Genomic DNA, 25,845 nt, shown 5'->3' with positions numbered 1-25,845 from the left:
GCCACAAATGGCCCAATCCGTACTGCCCCCATTTCACCAAGGATTTTTTTTTTCAATCGGCCCGATCTGTACCAGATTATCCCCGATGATTTATTTTTTTGATCGGCCAGATTGTCGTCCTGAACCGCCTCCAATCGTCCCCATTTTTTAAGCCGATTGAATCCCGACCAATGAACCACGGCGAGGGACGATTCTCGGACGTTCCTCGAGCGATCGACACGTTTCAGGGGCGCAAGTATGCGAAAGTACGCGCATGTACCCGCAGGTACAAGACAAAGACCCGGTAGAGACCCGCATCTCGTGCGCAAGTGAGCAATGTTCGCGCGTTGTTCGGCCGAGAGGGACCGAAAATGGGCGATCCCGGCTCGAGAGAGGACGCTTTCGGCCGCTCTGCTGCCGATGTCCGCCGTTCCTACGCCGTTCTTCGCGCGAGAGTGGCCGAATATAGGCTTACGTTGACGCAGGTACATGTAGCCGCAGAAACCCGAAAGTAAACGTTCTTCGAACGATTTAAACGATCTTTGGCCGACTAAAGTTGCCCAGATCGGCGAGAGATCGGTGTTTTTGTGGCCCGACTATATCAATCTAGCCAGATCGAAACCTTTCACCATTTTCTGACAAGCCAGTGAAGGTCATGGACCTACAAGCAGTGCTGGGGCTTGTTGTAACTTAAAACATCGTACTGCTATAGCACAGCAAAATGTTACAAGACTTGAAAGTATGATGAGGGGGAGGAACAGAGTCGAGAGAAGATATGCTAAAAAGAAGTAAGTTGTTGTGAATTGTTAAAGGTTTTTCACCTGTGTTTTGTTTCAGTACCTGTTCTGAGAAAAGTTTGCAGTTTATTTTTTTATTATAAAGATTTTATAGTTCTCTGGCATTGGTATTAATTTGTACATTTCTTATTATTTATAATTACTTTGAGTAAATATATGCGTTGCTGTTCTATTAAGTAACAATTAATTATTTGTGACATTCAAAAGGATTTCTATATGTTCTGGTGATGGTCGGGTGCTTACACTCCGACGACACTACGCACGACCCTCGGAAGAGAGCGGCAGAGGCGAAACGAAAGCCCCAGAAGGTTCCAGAGGGCGGGCGAGACAAGAGGACCCTCGGGCGACCAAGACGACCACGGGCCGACTGTTTTTGATCGGCTACTGGTTTTCAACTTGTTTAAAAGCAGTAGCCGATCACTTTTTAGGTACCCGACCCTCGGGGGACTAATGCGATCGCGCCAGATCTTACCCCGAAGGTATAGGTTAGTGCACGTTAGTGCACGCAGGTTCCCGACTTATTTTGCAAAAATAGGGCCGATCGACTAAAAAAGAGATCTGGTACTCTCGGGACCAAAACGATCCTTGGTGAAATGGCCCTATAAAAGATCGGGGCAGGGCGACCGTGAACCTATTCATATATCTACATGAAAACATGGAAAGTCGACTCAAATTTATAACGCAATGGCTCCGACATAGTTCGCACGTGTTGTATTGTCTTATATTTTAGTGCAACAAAGGGTCACAGCACCAACTACTTCAACAGATCGCGGCAATGCTTAACTGATGAGATATTAAAACTTTTTTTACCTAATGTTCCTTATTGCCCTTTTTCCATATACTAAGTTTCATGAACGTGCTTTTAATTATAATAAGAGCAAGTTCAAGCTTGGTATTTCCACTGGCTTTGTTTTTTTTTGCATGACCGGTATTGAAATAAAACATACAAGAGATGTTTGTCAAACATTATGCCCCCTGAGCGCCAAGTTGCCAGAAATATTTGGACAATTGAATGAAATATGCATGGACTGAAATGACAGCTGATTTGTCATTGGATGCATATGAGGCAGGTCATCTACTTATGATAACTTAAGAAGGCAAATAAATGCCCAACTAAAATAGTAACATAAAAGAAAATCATTTCTATACAAACATTTATACATCAATCCCAATCATCTGTGCATGCATTAAAAAAATATGGACAATCAGAAAACCTTTTTTCAGCTTACAGTCACACTGACCTTGACCTTTGACCCACTGACCTCAAAATCAATAGGGTTCATCTGCTGGTCATGACCAATAAGCCTACCTAGTATGAGGTCCCTGGGTCAAAGCGTTCTCAAGTTATTGATCGGAAACCGTTTTTCATGTAAAGGTCACACTGACCTTGACCTTTGACCCACTGACCTCAAAATCAATAGGGTTCATCTGCTGGTCATGACCAATACACCTACCAAGTATGAGGTCCCTGGGTCAAAGCGTTCTCAAGTTATTGATCGGAAACCGTTTTTCATGTAAAGGTCACACTGACCTTGACCTTTGACCCACTGACCTCAAAATCAATAGGGTTCATCTGCTGGTCATGACCAATAAGCCTACCTAGTATGAGGTCCCTGGGTCAAAGCGTTCTCAAGTTATTGATCGGAAACCGTTTTTCATGTTAAGGTCACACTGACCTTGACCTTTGACCTCAAAATCAATAGGGTTCATCTGCTGGTCATGACCAATACACCTACCAAGTATGAGGTTCCTGGGTCAAAGCGTTCTCAAGTTATTGATCGGAAACCGTTTTTCATGTAAAGGTCACACTGACCTTGACCTTTGACCCACTGACCTCAAAATCAATAGGGTTCATCTGCTGGTCATGACCAATAAGCCTACCTAGTATGAGGTCCCTGGGTCAAAGCGTTCTCAAGTTATTGATCGGAAACCGTTTTTCATGTTAAGGTCACACTGACCTTGACCTTTGACCCACTGACCTCAAAATCAATAGGGTTCATCTGCTGGTCATGACCAATACACCTACCAAGTATGAGGTTCCTGGGTCAAAGCGTTCTCAAGTTATTGATCGGAAACCGTTTTTCATGTAAAGGTCACACTGACCTTGACCTTTGACCCACTGACCTCAAAATCAATAGGGTTCATCTGCTGGTGATGACCAATACACATACCAAGTATGAGGTCCCTCGGTCAAAGCGTTCTCAAGTTATTGATCGGAAACCATTTGGTATTCCTACCGACCGACCGACCGACCGACCGACAGACAGACAGACCGACCGACCGACCGACCGACCGACCGACCGACATGTGCAAAACAATATACCCCACTTTTTTCAAAAGGGGGCATAAAAATACTGACAAAAATCCACTACGATACACACAAATGTGGTTCTAAGGCATGATGACGCTCACTGGCTGCCGTGTGCCATCAACAATTCCTAGGGTCCGTTTCAAAAAAGATCGTTAGATCCCAGGTGTAAGCCCGTTTTGGGGAAAAATTGCGTTTCAAAAAAATAATAATCGTAAAAACATGAATTGTATTGATTCTACATGTACTTTGACGGGTGCACTCTTCAGCAGCGTAAGGTTTACGACTAAGATATTTTATTGGAACCGGCCCACGACTCTGTCTTGAACAGAACCCTGGTCGCAGTCTTTGATACCACACTCATATGCAAGGCAGCTTCTGGTACTACATGTATTATTTTAACGGCTTTCTGAAGGACGCCGTAGGGAATCGAATCCGAGACTGGCCTTCCCTGTCCTTATTGCATATATGGTGATGCCATCTTAATTTAGTGAACATAGTATAGAAAAGAAACATCATTTAAATAATCAACTTGGCCCTTCTTAGCATTCCTTTCTCATTTTTTTTTCAGAACTGTTGATTTGTGTAGTAGGCATGGGCTGGGACCAACTACAAATCCTACTCCTAAGTTCGAGACGATTTAAATGTTTACCATGCGACAGAAGAACTGGTCCAAGTGTAGATAACTTATTCACAAAACTAAACAATCCCTCATTTGTTACCTCCCTTGGGTGAAATACATAAAAAAAAAACACAATTGATACACTGTAAAGATATTTTATTTTAACTTGTTAAATATACAAACCAATATAAACTTTAAAATACTTTTTTGACTGATATGTATACAGATTAAACATATAATATGTAATTGCTAGTCTAAGTTGACGCCATTATACATGTCCAAATACAGCGGCAATGGTGAGTTTGTGTTAAATGATGTTTCTGACATATTGCCTCAAAATTTTAAATTAAATTTTGATATCTGATGCCCAATTTCAGATATCAAATTTTCAGTAACATGGTTCATAAAGTGGTCTTGAATAAACCCTTAAGGCACACTAAAAAGGTTGGAAAATAATCTTGAATTTTAATGCACTCTCATGTCTCCTTTGACTGTGATAATAGTAAAAATATAAAATAATAATAATAAAAAATATCTATGTACTATTAAAAAATTATTGGTGATATCTTGGTGATTTCTTAACAATGAAATTTTCAGCCTGGTATCTATTTAATTAAAAAAAAAACATTTATAAAGGCCTATATTTTTTAATCTGTACACAAGTTATATGCTTTTTTTGTTTTGATCATTAAAGCCAAATCAGTTCAACATGATTATGCATTGAAATTAAAAAAATATATTTTTTGCATCAACCTAAATTGTGCGTCATGAAACACTAGATACATGTTAACTTTATCATGGAAACCATATACAGTTAACTACTTATAAGTGAGCTTGATGTTTAGTCTTCGGACTTCAAATATCACAAATGAACTAATCATAATTAAAAAATGCCCAAAATAATGTTTCCTTCAATTTGTTTCAATTTCTTCAAAACTTCATTCTTTAAAAGACTGATTGGCGCATCATTTTCTCGATGATTTATGAGAATTTCTTTAGCATGTTTCTATAGCAACTACATCTTTTGACTTATTTCAATTGCATTCATTACGTCATTATGTCATTTCAAACGGCACAATTGTTAAAAGATGCACTCTTACTCCCAAATAAGATTTACCACAAGTAATAATATTGTTTTCATATTCCAAAAAGGATGAATAAATGTTGAAAACAATGGTTCTAATGAAGGATACCGAGTCCTTTTTGAAAGAAATGACTTCAAATGAGCATAAACACAGTATTTCTAACTTATGAGACTATAGAAGGCCACAGTAAATCTTTTAGCATTCACCAATCATTTAATACTTCTGCGCTTTCTGCTATTAAATGCTGGGTTACAATCTTGTTATCAGTAATTAATATTTTCAATAAATCCATTATTTAGCGATTAGTTAATTGTTTATCAGTCAAAAATGATATTTGTTATACATGTGTATGTAATGATTTTGAATAAGAGTGTCGCTTTAAAAATACTATAATGAATCGTCATTTTTTTCTTTATTTGTGTTCCATTAAGGCACCATGTTATGATATAGAATCAATTTATAGGCTTCTTTGAATATCTATACATTTATTCTGCATTTAATTTCAATAATATACTTTTGTCATGACTGTATATGTGTGGGGTCAAACTTCGTAAACAAGATGTACAATGTATAGTCTTGCTAAAGAGGTATCTTAGGAAATTTTACAGATATAATCATGACTTTTTTAGTATTTGTTCCTGAAACATCATTTAACTAAAACACATAGTAAAACGGTAAATGGAAAGGAATGTCTGAAGGCACAAAATCGCGCTGTGTGGCTCAAGAATAACACTGTTGGTTAAAAGATATGCTTTCAAAGCTGATACCAGTATTACCAAGAATTTACAAATTAGTTTAATTAGTTCATCAAATGGTACATATAAAATTGATGTTAAATATCCAAATACATGCGATTTTGTCTGCGTAAATTGAAATGGAACAAGGAATATTAAAGCATTGGAACAAATATAATATCATTAGTCTGATTAATAAAAAGTTTTAAAGCACCAATGACAGTAACATAAAAATATCAAAATAAAATAGACACTCTGGTAAATAAAAAACAATAGTCTGATTGTTCAGTATTTTTGTTAAAGTTAACAAAATTGCTAATTATATATCCTGGTTTGCCTTCAAATCTGAATTTCTCTGGAAATTTCATTGAAATACTTGTGATCCTCAGTACTTCTTACAAATGTCAGCACTGCTTGTTTTACTTAAATATACGAGCTCATAAAACAATATTTTACCTTCAAAGGTTAACAACATGTTGATAACAACTTTGTTTATGTTAGCTCGTTGGAACAATCGGCACAACAAGTTATAATGACAAACAATAAAGTGAAATAATGCCATAAAAAATAGATTGCAGTAAATGGTATACCATACGTGTGAAATTTGTTGTAATCTTTCATCGTAAAATTCTGATATGCTCTTCTTGAAGCTGCAGTCTTATTAAGTAATACTTAGGATTAACACTAGGGCCAATGGTTTTTACAATGACCTGATTTTTTTCTATCTCAAAATTCTTGTACGAAAATGATGATAAAGGAATATATTTTATATAAATTCCATTGGCATTTTCAGTATAAAATGTTTATCATAGTATGGCTTTTTGAAGCAAACAATGTCTACTGACACCTTATCACCAATTTGATGTACATGTAGCAATGTTCTGTATGAGAATTTGTTCAACTGGCCTAAATCTAAGTTTATTGCAAGCTAGGGGGTCAGGGGGCATGGGATTTAAGATTTCATAGACATTATTTCAAAACGATGTTATGTTCCCATCATTTTGGCATGCTTTTCTGAAAAACAACAATCATCAACTGTCATTTCATATCAGGCAAAAAGTAAAGCAATTAATTTCATTAAGTGAACACCAAAAATAAATATTTCACTTGTGCTATAAAGCTTTTTAGTGTTCACTCAGTGAAATTAAGGGCCATTTTACACGAAAATATATAAAATATCCACAAAAAGTGTTCCAAACACATCTGTATTCCTGGGTAATATTGTAACGAATTGAAAAAAAACAGGAAAAAACATAAAAATAATGCAAGCTTTGGCAACAGTAAAATGCTGAATAAGAGAACAATATTGCATCATTATATTTGATCATGACTTCTAACAATACAAAAATGGTCTGCTACAAATGCATGTAAACAGACACTATGAAAAAATTAAATCATGAATATTCATAAAGTGATAAATTAATGACATATATGCATACACACATTACTGTTGCATAATCAATGACAATTGACTCGTTAAAATCAATACGATTTTGAATAATAAGCATCAAATGTCTTCTTAAAATCAATTAAGATTTTTACAATACACATTAAAAGTAACCTAGTAGTGTACATGTTCTCTTATACATTCTAACTAAAGAATATATATATCTTAAACAAAGTTAATAGGAATACATACTGTACATGTAATGGATACCTGTCTATTTTTTTTATACATATTGAATATTTGAGTACAATATATATGTAATTCAGATTCAAACAATACTTCAAAGTACACAAGTATACGATTTTCCATATTAAAGCTTCACTTTTACAGATTGACTGTTTTGACAACTCTTTTAGGTTTTTTTTCATAGAATTACCTGGTAGCCAAACATTGCACAAATGCCTGAAAACCAGTTTTATAGGACTGCTGATAAAAGATCAGATTGCAGTTTTTGATATTTAAGCTCAAAATTTGATGTTTTATGGCTAAAAGCATTACTAAACTTTTAAGAAAAATATAAGATTTTGGCAGTTTCACAAACAATTGTGATCTGTTCTATTGTGAGTTATCTTATATGATTAAATTGAAGGAAATGGTGCCAAAATAAACTGATTCTGAGATGTTGTTGAATCGGTCAATCTGTGAGAGTGCAGCTTTAAGAAAGAAACAATTTATTTGCTTTACATTGTATCACAATTTTCATTAGAAGGCCAAGGCAGTCAGCTGGCAGTTTCGTCAATAGTCTTACAATATTTTTTTTTTATTTATAAAAAAAACTTTTATATACAAAAACAACAATTTTTTGATTATCATGTGCACTTTTTATATGCAAGTTTGACATCATCACATTTAAGAAAATAAACGATCAAATTATGATCACTGAGATATGTACTTCAATTTAATCAAATTACTGCATACATGTACGCAGGGTGATCAGGGGCAAGGAGCTAGCTGTTTAGTATCATTATGTTTACAAAACAAGAGGCACATCAGTGCCTGTGCTCCACTGGCCAAAAGGTTCAAGCAAAGACCACCTAACGAACATTTTCGTCAAGTTTCATAGAAATACAATCATCAATTTTTGAGGAGAAGTTATTTAAAAAAAAATTTTACTTTAATAGCTCTGGCTGCCATGTTGTGCAGTGGACCGAAATGATTTGGGCAATTTGAGTAAAGGAGCACCAAACAAACATTTCTGTCAAGTTTTATCGAAAAAAGGTCATCGGTTTCGACGACAAGTCGTATAAAGTTTTTTTTATTTTTTAGCTCTGGCAGCCATGGTGTGCAGTGGACTGGAACCATTTAACAAATTTTGGTTAATGACCACCCAAGGAACATTTCTGTCAAGTTTCATCAAAATCTGATCATCGGTTAACATTTAATCTGAATAGATTATGAAGCAAATATCTAACCTGAACAAGAACTGACGAGATAGAATCGACTTGGTGTTTCACTTACACTTTTCGGCCATTTAAGTTACTAAAAATAGCTGTTTCATAAACTTTCAGAATGTCACTTAAACGAAAATTAATGTTCAGTCTATATATACTTTCCTATGTATAAATGTAAGGTTTTTAAATTGATCTTTTTGTGAGAACTTTATGCTTATATGTTTACTCATAAATTATTATTGTTTAAAAATTATTTAAAGATGCTATACGTGAAAAATTAAGACATTATTTTTTTTTCTATTAAAGGGAGGTAATTCAGTAGTAAAATGTAATCAAAGCTATTAAAGCATGGCATTTCTTTTCTAACCATGTTGATATTATTACAGTCTATTCAAGCAAGATGCCTTTTGTTTTTACATAGTACCCATAGGTTCTGAAAAACAAGGAGCACTATTCCCAACAGAAGGATGTCACTCCCTATCACTGCATGAGCATCATAATAAAGAAATGTTTATTCAAACTGCAAGCTGCTCAATTGAAATAGGTATTTACCTCAAGCATACAGTTTTATAATGTGGCAAAATAGTCGGACTACTAGATTGTCATTCGGACTAGTAAAATATGCCATTATGCTAGTCCAACTGGCTAGTAGGTTAAAATGTTTTTCGTGAAGACTGCGGACGAGAAGTCCTTAAAGGTTTTTCTATTTTTAACTCTCGCAGCCATGTTGTGCAGCAGACCGGAACCATTTGGGCAATTTTGGTTAAAGGGCATCCCGATGAACATTTATGTAAAGTTTCATCAAAATCTGATAATCGGTTTCTGAGAAGATGTAGTTTAACGTTTTTTTCTATTCTTAGCTCTGGTGCCCATGTTGTGCAGCAGACCAGAACTGTTTGGGCTATTTTGGTTAAGGACTACCCAAGTAACATTTCTGTCAAGTTTCATTGCAATACGATCATCGGTTTCTGAGGAGAAGTCGTTTAAAGGTTTTTCTATTTTTACCTCTGGGGGCCATCTTGTGCAGTGGACCGAAACCATTGAAGCAAATTTGATAAAGGACCATCCAAGGAACATTTCTGTTAAGTTTCATCAAAATCTGCCAAACCGTTTCAGAGGAGATGTCATTTAAAGATCTTGCTATTTTTAGCTCTGGCGGCCATATTGTGCAATGGACCGGAACCATTTGAGCAATTTTGGTAAAGGACCACCAAAGGAACATTCCTGTGAAGTTTTGTCAAAATCCGCTTATCAGTTTCAGAGGAGATGTCGTTTAAAGTAAAAGTTTACGCACGCACGCATGCACGCACGCACTCACGACGGACAATCTGTGACGACATAAGCTCCATGGCCTTCGGCCAGTGGAGCTAAAAAGTAGCGTTTCAATTCCTTGAAACATTGAACATTCATGGCTTTAATTCCCCCCTTATCCAAGCTGTTTTTCAAATCAAGTACAGCATCTTTTATCTATTAAATAGCCTGTCGATTGACTTCACGTAACAAAGAAACTGACTGGCATCATCAGCTGTAAAAAAATATTACCCTCTCTTTGATGCAAAATGGCATTGTGGTTGTGTTTTGTTAAACTTACTGACAAGCGTGTTTCGATAAGGTCATTTCCAAACATAAGCAAAAAAAGAAAGAAGTTCATAATCCACATTTAGGCTTGGTCCAGCCAAGCACAAATCAACCATAGTTACAATAAGGTGACAAAGCTATTTACTATAGTACCTTCTCTCTCATAATAATTTGTCAAGAACAAATATTGCGAACCAATAACATTTAAGTATGTGAAAGACATTTTTTTCCAAATTAAAACATATTTTGGATTGATTATGTCCAAAAGCTGATCTTTCAGTATAATTATATGTAAATGCTGTACTAACATAAAGTTCATTTTTGAAGCGAGGTATACATTTTTTAACAATCTTCTAAGAGAATACAAATGTAAAAATATGAAATACCTCTACCGGTATACGATGTATGATGATGTATAACAACATAGCTTGCTACACAACTACTTAATTATCACAAGAGTATTCATCGATCTGTCATCCTCGTCCCAACGGCTATAAGGATAACCGAGATAACGGCGATTATGGAGGAGACTGTGCATAACGCAAAACTCCAGTCCAGTCTCAACGTCCATAGGTACCCTGTACTTTCTTTATTCAAAGAGTCTTCAAGATTGTTCACTTCTGCTCCATAAACGATAATCCCGATGATCCCAAACAATGCTGAAATAAAATAGACAAGGTCTTTAGTCATAATGTTTAAAGGCCGGGGTGCCTGACCCCAAATATCCTACCGGGCAGCCATTAAGCCTATTTGGCAGAGGAGGTGTGGTTAACAGGGTTTATGAGGTCAGCTCAGGTCAGCAGTTTTTAATTGTAATCATTCACATGGCTTGTGGTGTTATATCATTCTGATAGTGGTAAGAAGAATTTGTCCATTGGTTTCTCATTTGAGAACACCAGTAGATAAATTTCATATACCATGACAAATACTTTCACCAATAATTGTGTTATAATAAGCCATTTCCATATGTTTCCTGGCATATGTCCATTAAAACCTCATACTATGATAGTAAACCTGTAGTAAACAGGAATCGTTAATGAAATTCCGTTGGCTGTTAGAGGGTCATGAACTTTCAAGATCTGTCAGTCAACGTTGTTGGGAAATTTGAATTTGTTTGACAGTTATAAAAAAGATATATTTGTAAGTAGTAACTATTTGAAACTCTTGAGAGTCACAAGATATGTATATAATACAGTAAATGAACCAATTTAAGCAATTTATGTTTTGTTAATTTATTTTTTTAATTGAAAAAAAATGTACTGGCAGTCTGTGCTAGAGCCCTATTTATGCAAAGCCATGAAATGAATAGAAAAAAACCATTGTCTGGTTGAAGCAGAAAACGTTGACCAATGAGAAAAGAGCGGGAAAGTTTAAGCCCTGCCAACTGAAAGTTCACATGGATTTTAACACACTTTCTATGAAACATCCTGAATAAAAATAGTTCTGTCCATAAGGCAGCAAAATTCTAATTAAAGGGTCCTAAGTTGCACTCTATGCTAACAAACCATTGCATAGTATTTGGCGTAGAGGACTCATTAGAAAACATAGTTAAACAAATGGCACATTAAACACATGGCATGTTTACAAATCCACGTTAAACTCTGAAACACATGGAACATGGTACATTTAACATATGACTTATTAAACACATAGCATGTTAATATTATGAAATACATACCGCACAGAAATCCAGAGCCCAGTGATGATATCATTAGGATCATCCTGTGTTTCTGGATAGCAAGAATGAACCAGAGACCTGTCACAAGGATGCACACTATACCAAAGAGCAGAGCGAGAATCTCTAGGGCCCTTGTAGCTTGTATAAACCCTGAAAGAAAATGTGTGTTTTGATTATTGTCATCAGCTTCATCGTCATTATCATCAATCATCAGCATCAGCAGCGACAGCATGTGATTCTTGGGATGAACCATACAAAAGTCATGTTAAACAAGAATGGCAAACAATTTGGTGATGGTCAGACAAAAGCTCCTCCAGTGCTCAACAATATCATGCATGGCGCTTGTCCCCTGTCACAGGCGTATAAAAATCAAATGCAAAATGCATTAAACTGTAACGCCAAAGTTACAGTTTTGGCACATAAATGCTTAAGAAGATGACACACCCAGAGTATGACAACACCTAAATTTGATTCTTAAAATAAATTAACAAGCTAAAAATCAATTAGCTCTGACCAATCAAAATTTAATCCTACCTGCAACTTCTAAATCTCCTGAACCATGTGACTGACAGTCTTTTAGACCGAATGGACCCTGAAACATATGCAAATAAAGTCAGTTAGTTCATATACATATTTGTAATGCAGATCAAGGAGACACTTGACCGACAACCAATGAGTCCTAGGTTCAATTCCTAACTCACCATTAACAAGAATTCTTATGGTCTTCTGGGAGGGAGGTTAAATGGGGGTTTCATGTAGCAGTGCTTTAAGAGTAACATGAGAGTAACAGTTCTCTAACCAGAGCTACATATTGTCTGTGCACAGCGCCTGGCAACTAGGCCATGGACAGGTAGAGATTTTTTATCCAGTACCCATTCTTCAATTACAGACGAGTTCCCATATATACATTGGGTTCACTCCGAAGAATAGGCACAACATATAATAGTAACACAACCTTACAAAACTGCTACTTTCACTGAAGTGGTGAAGAATACAAAAGAAACACATCTTTCTTGATTCCATATAATAAATACAAAATATACACATCTTTCTTGATGCCATGGAGTTAATACAAAAGATACACATCTTTCTTGATGCCATGGAGTTAATACAAAAGATACACATCTTTCTCCATGCCATCGAGTTAATACAAAAGATACACATCTTTTTCCATGCCATCGAGTTTATACAAAAGATACACATCTTTTTCCATGCCATCAAGTTTATACAAAAGATACACATCTTTCTCAATGCCATCGAGTTTATACAAAAGATACACATCTTTCTTAATGCCATGGAGTTAATACAAAAGATACACATCTTTCTTGATGTCATGGAGTTAATACAAGATACACATCTTTCTTGATGCCATGGAGTTAATACAAAAGATACACATCTTTTTCCATGCCATCGAGTTAATACAAAAGATACACATCTTTCTTGATGCCATAGAGTTTATACAAAAGATACACATCTTTCTTGATGCCATAGAGTTTATACAAAAGATACACATCTTTCTTGATGCCATAGAGTTTATACAAAAGATACACATCTTTCTTGATGCCATAGAGTTTATACAAAAGATACACATCTTTCTTGATGCCATGGAGTTAATACAAAAGATACACATCTTTCTTGATGCCATGGAGTTAATACAAAAGATACACATCTTCCTTGATGCCATAGAGTTAATACAAAAGATACACATCTTCCTTGATGCCATGGAGTTAATACAAAAGATACTCATCTTCCTTGATGCCATGGAGTTAATACAAAAGATACACATCTTTCTTGATGCCATGGAGTTAATACAAAAGATACTCATCTTCCTTGATGCCATAGAGTTAATACAAAAGATACACATCTTCCTTGATGCCATGGAGTTAATACAAAAGATACACATCTTTCTTGATGCCATAGAGTTAATACAAAAGATACACATCTTCCTTGATGCCATGGAGTTAATACAAAAGATACACATCTTTCTTGATGCCATGGAGTTAATACAAAAGATACTCATCTTCCTTGATGCCATAGAGTTAATACAAAAGATACTCATCTTCCTTGATGCCATAGAGTTAATACAAAAGATACACATCTTCCTTGATGCCATAGAGTTAATACAAAAGATACACATCTTTCTTGATGCCATAGAGTTAATACAAAAGATACACATCTTCCTTGATGCCATGGAGTTAATACAAAAGATACACATCTTCCTTGATGCCATGGAGTTAATACAAAAGATACACATCTTTCTTGATGCCATGGAGTTAATACAAAAGATACACATCTTCCTTGATGCCATAGAGTTAATACAAAAGATACACATCTTTCTTGATGCCATAGAGTTAATACAAAAGATACACATCTTTCTTGATGCCATAGAGTGTATACAAAAGATACACATCTTTCTTGATGCCATGGAGTTTATACAAAAGATACACATCTTCCTTGATGCCATGGAGTTAATACAAAAGATACACTTGACTGACAAAATCTAATCGTCATGAATATGCATGAGGCATAGGAGACAATTATTCTTCCATTGAATTCGTATTTTACAATTTAAGTGAAAACTGATAATAAGATTGTAACCGAGTATTTAATAGCTAAAAATGCACACATCTTATATGACTGGTGGGTCATGAAGTATTTATGAAGATCGCTGATCGTCTCCATAAAAGTGTAATGATGATTTGTTATTTCCGGCTGGCATTCATTAGGCAGATTAACATTTTCTAAACAAGATTGGAAGATGGCAGGCAATATGGAAGTTTATAAATTTGTTAGATGGAAATACAGTGTTTTCTGCACCTTTCTTTCAAATTAATCATGTTACCCTTCATAAGAACCATTGTGGTACTGCTTATTTGGGAGTTAAGAGTATATCTTTTTCATTAAATACTCTTCAATAACTCTGTAGTGTCTGTAGCCTCTATGGCTGAGTGGTCTTGACCACTGAAAAGTACATTGGTACTGAAAAGACTGACCCAGTCCAATGCCGGCTTTCGCCAGAATATTCTTCAATGGCAAAGTATCTGGTACCTTGCGCAATCAGTGAACCTCCTTCATTAATTATTCATGATTATGAGATTTTTCTAGCCAAATCGCCACCAGTGCACGAAGATGTATCTAGTGGATATCAGACAATGCCGTAAGCCAGACCCAAGCTTACCTATTTTTTTACATGACATCCAGATTGGAAACAAACTTTTTTTTTGTTCTTGGCCACAATAAAACAATAACGAAGGAACCATCTTCATACCAGATTTCTACATGTCACCCAGAGTCCATGGTGGCCATCATACCCGTCTTTCACTAAATTGTTCTGGTAATACATGCTGTACCAATATGGCGTTGCAAGACCAATGAGGTGCAGCAAGCCTGAAATTAAAGCACACAAACTTTCTTTGAACAATCACTGTTACTTATCAGTATAATAAACAACGTTATCGTATTAAGTATTAAATTCAATGCCATAGAATACAGTGGTTGAAATTAGCACAAGCCCCAAACTGCACTGATAAAATGCTTTCCTGATTTGCTCAAATTCTGGCTTTATAGAGTATGGCTTCTTTTTATGACACAAACCATTGTGTAAGAATTCAGGCTTTTTCATTATAAAGTCTAATCTTTATTACAGAGAATAATGGAGCTCCCTTCTTCATAATTCATCCATCCACTAACGTAATTAATCATTTAAGCTTTAACATGCAATGAAATCAAGAGTTTTTCTCGCTTTTTCAATTTCTGTGACTTGAGCCAGGGGCCAATGATTTTGAAAATAGCAAATTGTGAAGAGCCCGAGTTTAAAAACAATAAGATATGTAAATGTGGCAGTAATGGGACTTAAGCATTGATAAATGTGACTTCTATGTTAAAATGCACCTATATAGATATGAAGGAATGGAGAAAAGTCTGTACAAAATGATGGAAAAAAAAAAATGATGTGAACAAATATGTCATCAATATTATTTTTCAGATTTAGGAATTTCGCTTTTCACATTATGAATGGGGAAAAGAAAAACACTGAATATGTTCCACCAAAAGCACCACATTATCAACGTAGGGATATTTTTCTAACCTTTTTGTAAATGGGGCCAGGGCACATGGAAATTGAAAATACATCAACAAAATGTCCAACATTGTGTATTCACCATACTATATGATAACATATTTTAAACAAAGAAACAAATCAAATATCACTTATTTTCCCACCTCAGATAAGTAGATCCAATAATTTAACCATGCTATAAATTTTTATCTTGCACATGGGCAAAGATAAAATGCCCGTATGGAACTCCTTTTTAATGGTCACCACATTGTAATTACCTCCCTTGTTGAAGATTGTCATCTGTAGCATCATGGAAACCTTGTCTTATGGCAATATTTAGAACGTTAATTAATTTTTTCTCACTTCAAATGTCACCATAAAACAGTTTTCACGCACCTTTAAATAATGCTTCTATTAACATAATATGAATCACTGCTAAATATGCTTGACAACCACGAATTATCGCATATCCATACGCAATGATTTTCACTAAGATCACTAATCTTAGACTCTCGGCCATGGAAGATACTTATAATCTCTTGTGTTTGAAGACTTTTAAGAGCCTTAGATTGCATTTAAACATATATCAGATCAAGTTTTTAAAAAAAAAGTCAAAAATAAAATACGGATTGTAAGTTTTGAGTCTAATTTTTATGAAAATCTTGGGATTGGGAATGTGGCTAAATTTCAGCCCCTTTTTCAGGAACAAATGCACTGCTTCCAGACTCTATCTCTACATACCTCCCAGACTCAGCAGTCCCAGGCCAACAAGTATTACAACCGGTATTCCTTTGAATGTCATCCCCATCTTGATAGGATTCTAGCAGTAAACGACTCAATCTGTATCTGTAAATTCAAATACTAGTTGTGTATGTGTGAAACAGTGAGAGAAAACCGTATACAGAAATTCTTGACCTGTAACCCATACAAGTCATTAGGGTTTAACAATATTGGAACCTTAAACTCAACACACTTGGCAGGGCTTTTTCTATAGTACCCACGGGTCCGACTATCGGACCCATTCCCAAAGCAAAATATAAGATATTTTTCCCAATCTTCAGAAAAAAATTCCAATCAAAAATTATTTTCTTTTAATTTTTTTTAGAAAGTCTTTTTACCTGTACTGGTACATTTTCAACATCCTACTAAATTACGTGATGTAAAGTTTTTTTGATAATTGAACTCAGAAATCATTGATTTACATCACAATCAGAGATCAGTATGAACTATTATCTGTCATGATTTATTGCAATAGATATTTTCACCCAAGGATTGATATTTTTTTGTCTTTTAAAGGGAAAATAAATCAATATTAAATCATTTCCTAATTCGCAGGAGACTAGACAGATTTTTCTTTTAACTGTAAAATTTCCCAATTTCGGCATTTTCACGACGCAGAATTTCCCAAAATGTCTAGGGTCTTTTTCCCAAAATGGGCAGAAAAAGCCCTGCTTGGTTAACAACTCATGAGTTATTGAAGCAGTCTTGCTTGGTAATAAACTCCACCAGTCCATTATCACCAATTCCATACACATTCACATGTCTTACATACCAAGTTTGGAATAATTTGAAAATTACAGGTGAATCTAGATATGAGAATGGAAATTGGTAAAATTTGGTGTAATATTCATATTAACAAATAAAATGCCATATCTCAATCAAAAGTGACTGAAACATTCTTGCTAATTTATCAAAAAATAAAACTTAATAAACCAAAAAAAAATGTTTTAAGTCCTTAAAGTATGACAATTTGGATGCTACTGCTTGATTTATCAAAACATGAACTTTATTTTTATCGCTCTATTTTAAGTGATTGTAATAAAGTTTGACAGTCTTATACAATAACACTAAGAAAATCATCCAAAAAGACAAAAAAAAATGAATGTTTTCAGCCTTGACTAATATTAAAAAAGGAGCTATTTATTGTTGGATGCGGGTCATCTAGTCCAAATAATTGTACGTTGACAGATTTTTTTAGATTTTTGATATGGCAAATCCTTCACGTACAAATTGCTTAGTATCAAAAGTGGGTAGTTGTTCCGATCAGGATTCCGGGCTAAAGCATATAGCGTCTATAAAATATCATAAAAATAAGAAATATTACCAGATAATGTTATTTTATATTAGTTCCGTACACAAAAAATAAATATCCAACTTATAATTATGAGTTTGACGGCTTTTCTTCATTTCATTCTGTCAAAACATAACGATATATACATGAAGGGCACCTGCAAGGCTTCAGGGCACAGTTTTAAATCGTTCGGAACATTTCGGCCATGGCCGAGTTGTTACGATTGTATGACGAGGTCTATCTCGAAGCTTTGTCGGAGGAGGCCGAGTTATTACGATTGTATCGAGTTGTCCCCCTTCGCATAATTGTTGTCTGTGTCAGTCAACTTTCGTTTTATTGGAAAGGTAAACAACTTGTTTTAATGCATTAAATGCTTGTTTAGTGCAAAATAACATTTCACTTACATGGTAAAATATGAATATAACTCTTTATGATCAATTTCAACCATAAAATACTTCAAACAATTTCAATATTTTTAAAACACCCCCGTTTTTTGCACATTCTCGTTTAGATGTTAGGGATTGGAAGAATCCCGTATAACACGTCTATTATTTTAGACTAGCGGGTCATCTTGCTTCTCAAATGATTTTAAACATGTGGAGCAGCGATATTTTATTGGAGATCACATCGGAAATAATGATCCAACAGGCGGAATTTTCAAACACTTGCCGATATTAACTTACATATTCAAAATACTTGCTAAGTGTGTTCTAAAGTTTGTTTGTTAATTATTTCCTATTATTGTTTCACTGATATTGGACAGTTTCCAATCCAGGGTTGGTACAAGTGATTGTGAGTTCAGTTAAACGAACTATTTTGTGAAATATTACTACGCGTGACGTAGTAATCTTCGTCTTGTTCTGCTGTGAAACTTCATGCGTTCGAGCCCAGGCATGTCCGAAGATAAAGAGGAATTTCAAGAGAATCTACACGATTCCACTATTAATTACAGTGCTGAAGGGTCACATAATGACCGTATGGTAACCGCGCTAGAGCGGATTGAAGCTAGGCTTACTCGCCTTGAAGGAAAATCACAAGACAATTCTGCCTCACGTGGTGAAAGTAGTTCTTATGGTGGCCATATTGGTTTTCTGCAGCCACCATTTCCTGATGAGTCTTGTCGTCCAAAAACATTCGTTTCGCCAAACCAGGCCAGTTTTACTAAGCCATACCGGGCCACTGATAATCCCTTCCGTCCTGACTACCCAGTAGACACCGCTGAAGGGCCTGAATATAGTAAGATTCAGGAGGAGTATAAATGCATCAGGGACTCTGTCAGTAAGATTGTTCTTCCAACTAACTTGAAGGTACATGATTCCCGTACAGGTGTTAAAAGGGAAGATCAAAAATCTTTGAATATTATTTCGAATTGTGCTCCTTATACAGAAACAGTTCTTAAACTCTTGAGTCAGTCTAAAGCTGATGAACCGTTGGATATTAATCCTATCATTACCACTTTGACTGCTAATGTTAAATATCTGCAAACTGAGTATGCATGTTTGTTAACACGTGGAAATTTGATCAGTCTAGTTTGAACAATCTGAGAATAGCTGCAGAACTATCTAGTATTTCTAACCGGTACGATAGTAAAAAATCGCGCGGAAGAGAACGCGGTTTCATAGGTAGAGGGTGTGCTTATGGGCGCCGAGATGATGACATTTTTTCGGGATTACAAGGATCACGTTTCAGAACACCAGGCCACAAGCCCTTTTCAGAGCATAATGACCGTGAAGATAAGTAATCATGAAACAAACTTTATTTGAAAATTTGCATAAATGGACTGATATTGGTGCTCCATCAAACATTATAGACTGGATTTCTAACGGTGTCAAGTTTCCTTTCTGTGAAAAAATTGAGCCTTATGAATGTTCTAATAAATGTTTTACTTCTAAAGAAGAAGAATTTCTCTCTTCTGAAATTAAAAACTTGTTACTTTTGGGACATATTGACATTTGTGATGAAAAGCCATTGTACATCTCGCCAATTACTTGTGTTCCCAAGAAAAATGGTAAACTTTGTTTGGTAACTGACTTGCGTATTATTAATGAAAAATGTACAGCGCCAAGTTTTAAAAATGAAGATATTAACACTGTCATTTCTTTAGTCAAACCAAAAGATTATATTATAACTGCTGATTTTAAGAGTGGTTTTTTTCACATACCGGTGCACAAAGATCACCAACGTTACCTTGCGTTTAGTTTTCAGTGTATGTTCTACAGATGGAATGTATTACTGTTCGGACATTCGTATAGTCCATATTTTTTCAATAAAGTGTTGAGACCAGTGATAGCGTTTTTACGCTCCAAAGGGCTACGAATTGTGGTGTATGTAGATGATTTTATATTATTCGCAAGTCTAGCTGATATTGACACACATAAATGTTTATTTTTGCAAACATTACATGAATTAGGTTGGATTTTGAATTTTGAAAAATCGTCTTTTGAACCTGATTTGGTGAAGAAGTATTTAGGTTATATTATAGACAATTCAGGTGTTAAGACAGTGATAAAAATTTCCAAAGATTAGAAAGTTGAAAAGAAGCATTAAGACAGTTCTGATAAAAGGTCAGGCTTCGGCCCGTGGATTAGCACGAATTGCCGGACAGTGTGTATCTATGTGTAAATGTATATTGTCAGCAAAATTATTACTTCGCAACTTATACAGACTTATTTCGTTACGCAAACATTGGAACGAAGTTTTGACTATTGATAAATACTCCATTAATGATTTACAATGGTGGTTTGATTCAGTTTCGCATTGGAATACCCATGTGGTTGTTGATAGGAACATTGAAGCACAATTAGTGACCGACGCGTCTAAAACAGGATGGGGAGCTTGGATACAAGATCTGCAAGCACAAGGATTCTGGAACGGCAGGGTCAGTCAGTCAAGTTCCAATTTCCGAGAATTGTTCGCGGTTTTGATGGCAATATTATCTTTCAAGAAAAAGATTCACGGGAAACACGTACAAGTTTTGTCCGACAACATTACAACTGTGGCTTTTCTCAACGGCATGGGAGGTTCGGTCACCTCGTTAGACAAAATAGCCATTTAAAAGCAATAGAGTGCAACATTCATCTTTCCGCACGTTATATTTCGGGTCGCAAAAATTGGAAAGCAGACTACCTCTCCAGAATCAAATCAACATACGAGTGGAAGCTTCATCCGGCGTTATTCAGAATGACCACACAGTATAGATCGATTTGCGTCGATAACATCAACGCAGTTACCCCGTTACAATTCAATGTATTACGATCCATTGACAGCAGGAATAAATGCCTTCGCACAATTGAATTGGCATCAGGAGAACAACTTTGTAAACGCACCATTTTCATTAATACCGAAAGTGTTAGAAACAGTTAATCGTCAAAATGCAACTGCCTCAATTATCGCACCGTGGTGGCCGGCACAACCATGGTTCAAGGAAATGATGCGGATGTCCATCGACCATCCCATAGAACATCCATTAACAAACAGGACTGTTTTGGCAGTGGGGCCAAATGCGGAGCCTTTGAAAAACACTCGATGGAAAATATTTGCTTGGAGAATACGTGGACAACGCGACTACGTTGTTTAGGTTGGTCGCCGCACGCGGCTCATCAGACGGTGCATAGTTTAGCCGAAAGCAATAAATCCACTTACAATCACTATGTTAAAAGATATGTAAAATTTTGTGATAATTCACAATCTCAATAGTCTGACAGTAATAATACCGCCACTTTAGCTGATTTTTTATGTTATCTTGCGGATTGTTCTGATCGGCCGGAATCTTCACTCAAAATTGCTTTAGCTGCTATTAACTTGTTTTTTCAAACACTTGGTAAAAAATCTACTGGGACTGATCATGATGTTCTGAGATTAGTTACGGCGCTCATCAAAACAGCCACTAAAAAGCCTATGAAAAGACATAAACCTATGCCTATGCAATCTTTCATTCAATTATTTAAGCATATGAAGCCAAATGAGGAATTAACTTTAAAGGAATTACGTTTGAAAGCTATTACGTTGTTAGCCCTTGTTACTATGACTAGGCCTTCTGACATTGCGCCTAAAGGAAAAGTATATGATCCAGACGGAAACGTTCTTAGTTCCGTACTTATGTCTTGTGATGATATTCAATTTGAAGAGGACAGATCTATGACTGTGAATTTCTGGGCTATAAAAAAAGACACTAACAGACAAGGATTTGTTGTCAATATTCCACCATCAAATGACCCACTTTGTGATCCAGTACAGTGTTTACGGACTTATATCGCTAGAACTGAGCATCTTAGATCAGAGAATTACAGACCACTGTTTTTAACATTGTATGCACCTTATACAGCACTTGCGGCAGACACGGTGGCTGGTATTTTGAGTGACAGTATTAAGCTAGCAGGACTTTCAGGTCAAGGTTACACTGCTAGATCTTTTCGACCCACCGGCGCTACAAACGCCATAACCATAGGAACGTTGCCTGAAACTGTTATGAAAATTGGGCGCTGGAAAACAAAAGAAGTTTTTTTGAATCACTATGTTTACGGACGCGTTAGTGAATCATACACTTCGAAAATGTTACAATCTGAATAGTCAGTGCTTATATATATACATTATGTTAGTTTAAATGTGAATATGTGAGTTAATAGTTTCGTAATTATGGATTTTTCATTTGGATCATATATATATATAAGTGAAGGCATCACTATGTAAATGTGTTAATTAATCTCTAAATGCAGCAAAAAATAAGGTGAGATTTAACGTTACTTTGTTAAAAGTTCAGTTAAACGAACTATTTTGTGAAATATTACTATGCGTGACGTAGTAATCTTCATCTTGTTCTGCTGTGAAAATTTTGTGAAGGAAATGTGAATATGGATTTACCACTGAATACTGGGGATACAGATATATAAGACCTGGGCTCACCGAATGGCAGTGGGATAGAGACAAGCAAGCACAAAATAAGGTGAGATTTAACGTTACTTTGCTAAAACTCAAGTTAAATTACAATACTTTTAAGGTTATTACTGATATTTTACATATGCCGAATAATATCTACGTTAATAATTGTGTTAGTGATTGTTTTATGAGAAACTAACTGACTTGTAAACATTCACTGTACGAAACATTTAGAAAAACAACTCACCTGTTTACGTAAGTGTAAAAAATATCGTATACTTTAATAATATTAAGTATAACAAATAAGTTTAGCAAGTGTTTGAAGACTTTCTATTCTAATATAAGTAAAACTGACTTAAATTGTCACAAAATACATTTTTTAAATCTCAAGTTACAGGTGCGCCGGTTGACTAATTGGACAGGTTGCTTTGATTGCGGGAAAGGTGAAATTAATCGATTAGTGATTAAACCGTTCCAGGTGGGTTGCAATTTCTTTGGCAGTTCTCTCCCCTGAACAGAAGACTGCGCGGTGACGACGGACAAAGCCCCAGCAACTTTGGTGGATGTTGCTTCTAGATGGGACATTGATATATTTCTCCAAGGTATTAGCAACAATGAAGGGCTGTCAGAAAATCATCAATGTTATCATTTGTTCTGATAACCGAGGGTCTTAAGCCCCTCCGGCTCCCACGGGAGCAAGACAAATCGGCCCCTTACCAAATCGGCCTACTACCAAATCGGCCCCTAAGACGTTTCGGCCCTGCCATTTCGTCCCCTTAATTAAAATGACTCGAGACGTTTCGGCCCCTTAGTGATTTTCAATAGAGACATTTCGGCCCCTTAATTTTATTTTATTTTTTATCTTGAGTATAAAGAAAAACATTGTAGGTCGTCTTATAAATGTCAATGAGATCTGTAAATAAGTTGTAAATAAAATCTTTAAATTTAAAAATAGACAGATATGCATGAAAAACATTGATATGACTGATATAAAAATATGATTAAAATCTAAATAACTATTAACCCTGATTTTTAATATAAAATGTTAGAAAATCTAAGAAATTTTATTTGTTATAACTGTTAATTATTAATTGATCATTAAAGACTTCAAAGAAAATTTGTCTTTGAACCATGCGTTCTTTTTTGCAAGGCAAACTGTTAGTGTTGTGGGTGTGAAAAAGACATTCAAAGACGTGTGAATGAATAATTGTCTTTAATTTGTTAATGTTATTTAGAGTTGATTGAAGAAGATTTGAGTAATATAAACAACGTAAGTATACATATTAAATCGTTTCTAAAAGTGGGTACCATTTGTTTTAAACGTGTTGCGTTTTTTAAAAATGCCTTTACATTTCAACCATTAATTTGTTATCTATGTGGTATACTATTGCTCCAGAATAATTATTAATTATTATTTTTGACAATTAGTGTTTTATCTAAACATAATTAGGAAATAATGTTTGTTTTATAGATATGAATTGCAAACAAGATACAACTTGATAGTTCAAATGCATTTTAACAAGAGTAAAACAATATATACGTAATAAAAAGTGAAATAATATTCTGTTTGAGGTGCGAAGAGATATTTGGTATTAATCTAAGTGTGAGAATTAGCGGTTGGGAAAGTCGGAACAAACCTTGTAGACGTATTTATAAGCTTGTAAACACAAAGTGTCACAATTTCAATGCCTGATACCTCTGTGGAATGTGACAATTCGCCATAAGACCGTCTGTCTAAAATCACCGTTTAAGCCAGTATGGTTTTGCATACGTATTCAATATAAGATTAATAATAGTTTTTTTTCATCCTTATATATACCTGATTTGAATATAAATAACTGAATTTCATAAAATTTATAACTTGTATCGAGAGCGTTACAGGAACATCAACGCCAGGATCATGGATGAGTGGGACTCATACGATTCGCATAAGGTCACCTGCGAGGAGTTCCTGAAAAATGTTGGTGCCATCTACGGCGGGCGATAGGTGTTTGGTCAAGACTGATGTTAGACAATGGACATGTCATTATACATAATATTAGCAACATAGTTATGTAAAATATTTAAAGATTATTTAAAAAAAATGAAGTTTAAACATTTCTTCTTCAACTCTATTTCGTCTTATAAAAATATCTCGTGAATAAATCTTTACATGTTTTCAAGTGTACAGATATTTTCTTTAAATCTATTTTTATCTATATCATTGTATGCATGTATATAGCTTTGTCTCTTAAAATAAAAAAAAAAATGAAATTACATGTTTTTTACTTATATCTAGAAATAAAATAAAAATATGTTTTCAAGTGTACAGATATTTTCTTTAAATCTATTTTTATCTATACCTTTGTATGCATGTATATAGCTTTGTCTATTAAAAAAATAAAATGAAATTACATGTTTTTTACTTAAACAATGTATTTAGATATAAAAAATAAAATAAAAATAAGGGCCGAAACGTCTCGGTAATCAGGGGCCGAAACGTCTACGGGATGGGGACGATTTGGTAAGGGGCCGAAAAGGTAACCGTTTGAGCTAGGGGCCGATTTGGTAAGGGGCCGATTTGTCTGGTAGCCGCTCCCACCCCCCATAAAATTGTCCAATTTTATGTCAATATCAGAGAAAAAACGTTAACAGGTAATTAAATACGCTCAAAATGCACCATTGCGGAGTTAAATTGTTAAAACAGTCTTGGGGGAGTAACACCAAAACTCATCTGAAACCTTTGAAACCATGTAAATTTCGGGTTCATGTCAAAAGGTTGCACCCATTCTAAGTTTCAATTCGTGGATCAGCCCCTGTGTCACTTTCTATAACAATCTGAATGCCTATATATTATATGATTTAGCCGGACGCAACATTTAAGTAATTAGACACGTGTATGGTTTCCGTTTTTTTTTTACATGTTGTCACATAATATATTTCAGGAACATAAATGGCTATTACAAGTAAAACAAAAACAGGTAAGGTATGCAGGCATTTTATTTATTTATTTTTTATTAGGCTTAACATAAGAACGTTATTTTCATCACTGAAATTGAATGGTGTTAAAGTAATCTTCTGTATAAAGCGATAAAAGTTTTAAAGTATATATTGCAAAAACACTTAATGATGCACTCTTTTTCTCGAAAAAGATGTTGCACAAATATTACAATTCCTTTAATTTACCGAAAGGGATAAATAAATCTCGAAAACAAGGACTCATAAAGGTTTTTGTGTTCAATTA

At 35.1% G+C, this 25,845-nt stretch overlaps 1 protein-coding gene across 1 annotated transcript; it reads right to left on the bottom strand.

Annotated features, from left to right (window-relative positions):
* Positions 1 to 3,845: 3,845 nt before the first annotated feature.
* On the bottom strand, positions 3,846 to 23,036 carry LOC128234893 (uncharacterized). The gene is made up of 6 exons (XM_052949501.1): positions 22,870 to 23,036; positions 16,418 to 16,522; positions 14,888 to 15,006; positions 12,154 to 12,211; positions 11,620 to 11,769; positions 3,846 to 10,600 (listed from the first exon to the last, which is right to left on the bottom strand). The coding sequence occupies exons 2-6, from the start codon at positions 16,482 to 16,484 to the stop codon at positions 10,404 to 10,406; spliced, it is 591 nt and encodes a 196-aa protein (XP_052805461.1). The 5' UTR covers positions 16,485 to 16,522; positions 22,870 to 23,036; the 3' UTR covers positions 3,846 to 10,403.
* Between the last annotated feature and the right edge of the window lie 2,809 nt (positions 23,037 to 25,845).

Source organism: Mya arenaria, chromosome 5, assembly GCF_026914265.1.
Source record: "Mya arenaria isolate MELC-2E11 chromosome 5, ASM2691426v1".
Taxonomy (NCBI): Eukaryota; Metazoa; Mollusca; class Bivalvia; order Myida; family Myidae; genus Mya; species Mya arenaria.
The sequence above is the reverse complement of the archived record's forward strand: the minus strand, read 5'-3'. Positions and strand labels throughout refer to the sequence as shown.

Coding starts and splice junctions, on each gene's coding strand:
- LOC128234893 (XM_052949501.1), bottom strand. CDS start 16,484: ATGGGGATGACATTCAAAGGAATACCGGTTGTAATACTTGTTGGCCTG. Junction 15,007..16,417: donor GGGACTGCTGAGTCTGGGAG/GTATGTAGAGAT, acceptor CTTTAATTTCAG/GCTTGCTGCACCTCATTGGT. Junction 12,212..14,887: donor GGGTGACATGTAGAAATCTG/GTATGAAGATGG, acceptor CATATGTTTCAG/GGTCCATTCGGTCTAAAAGA.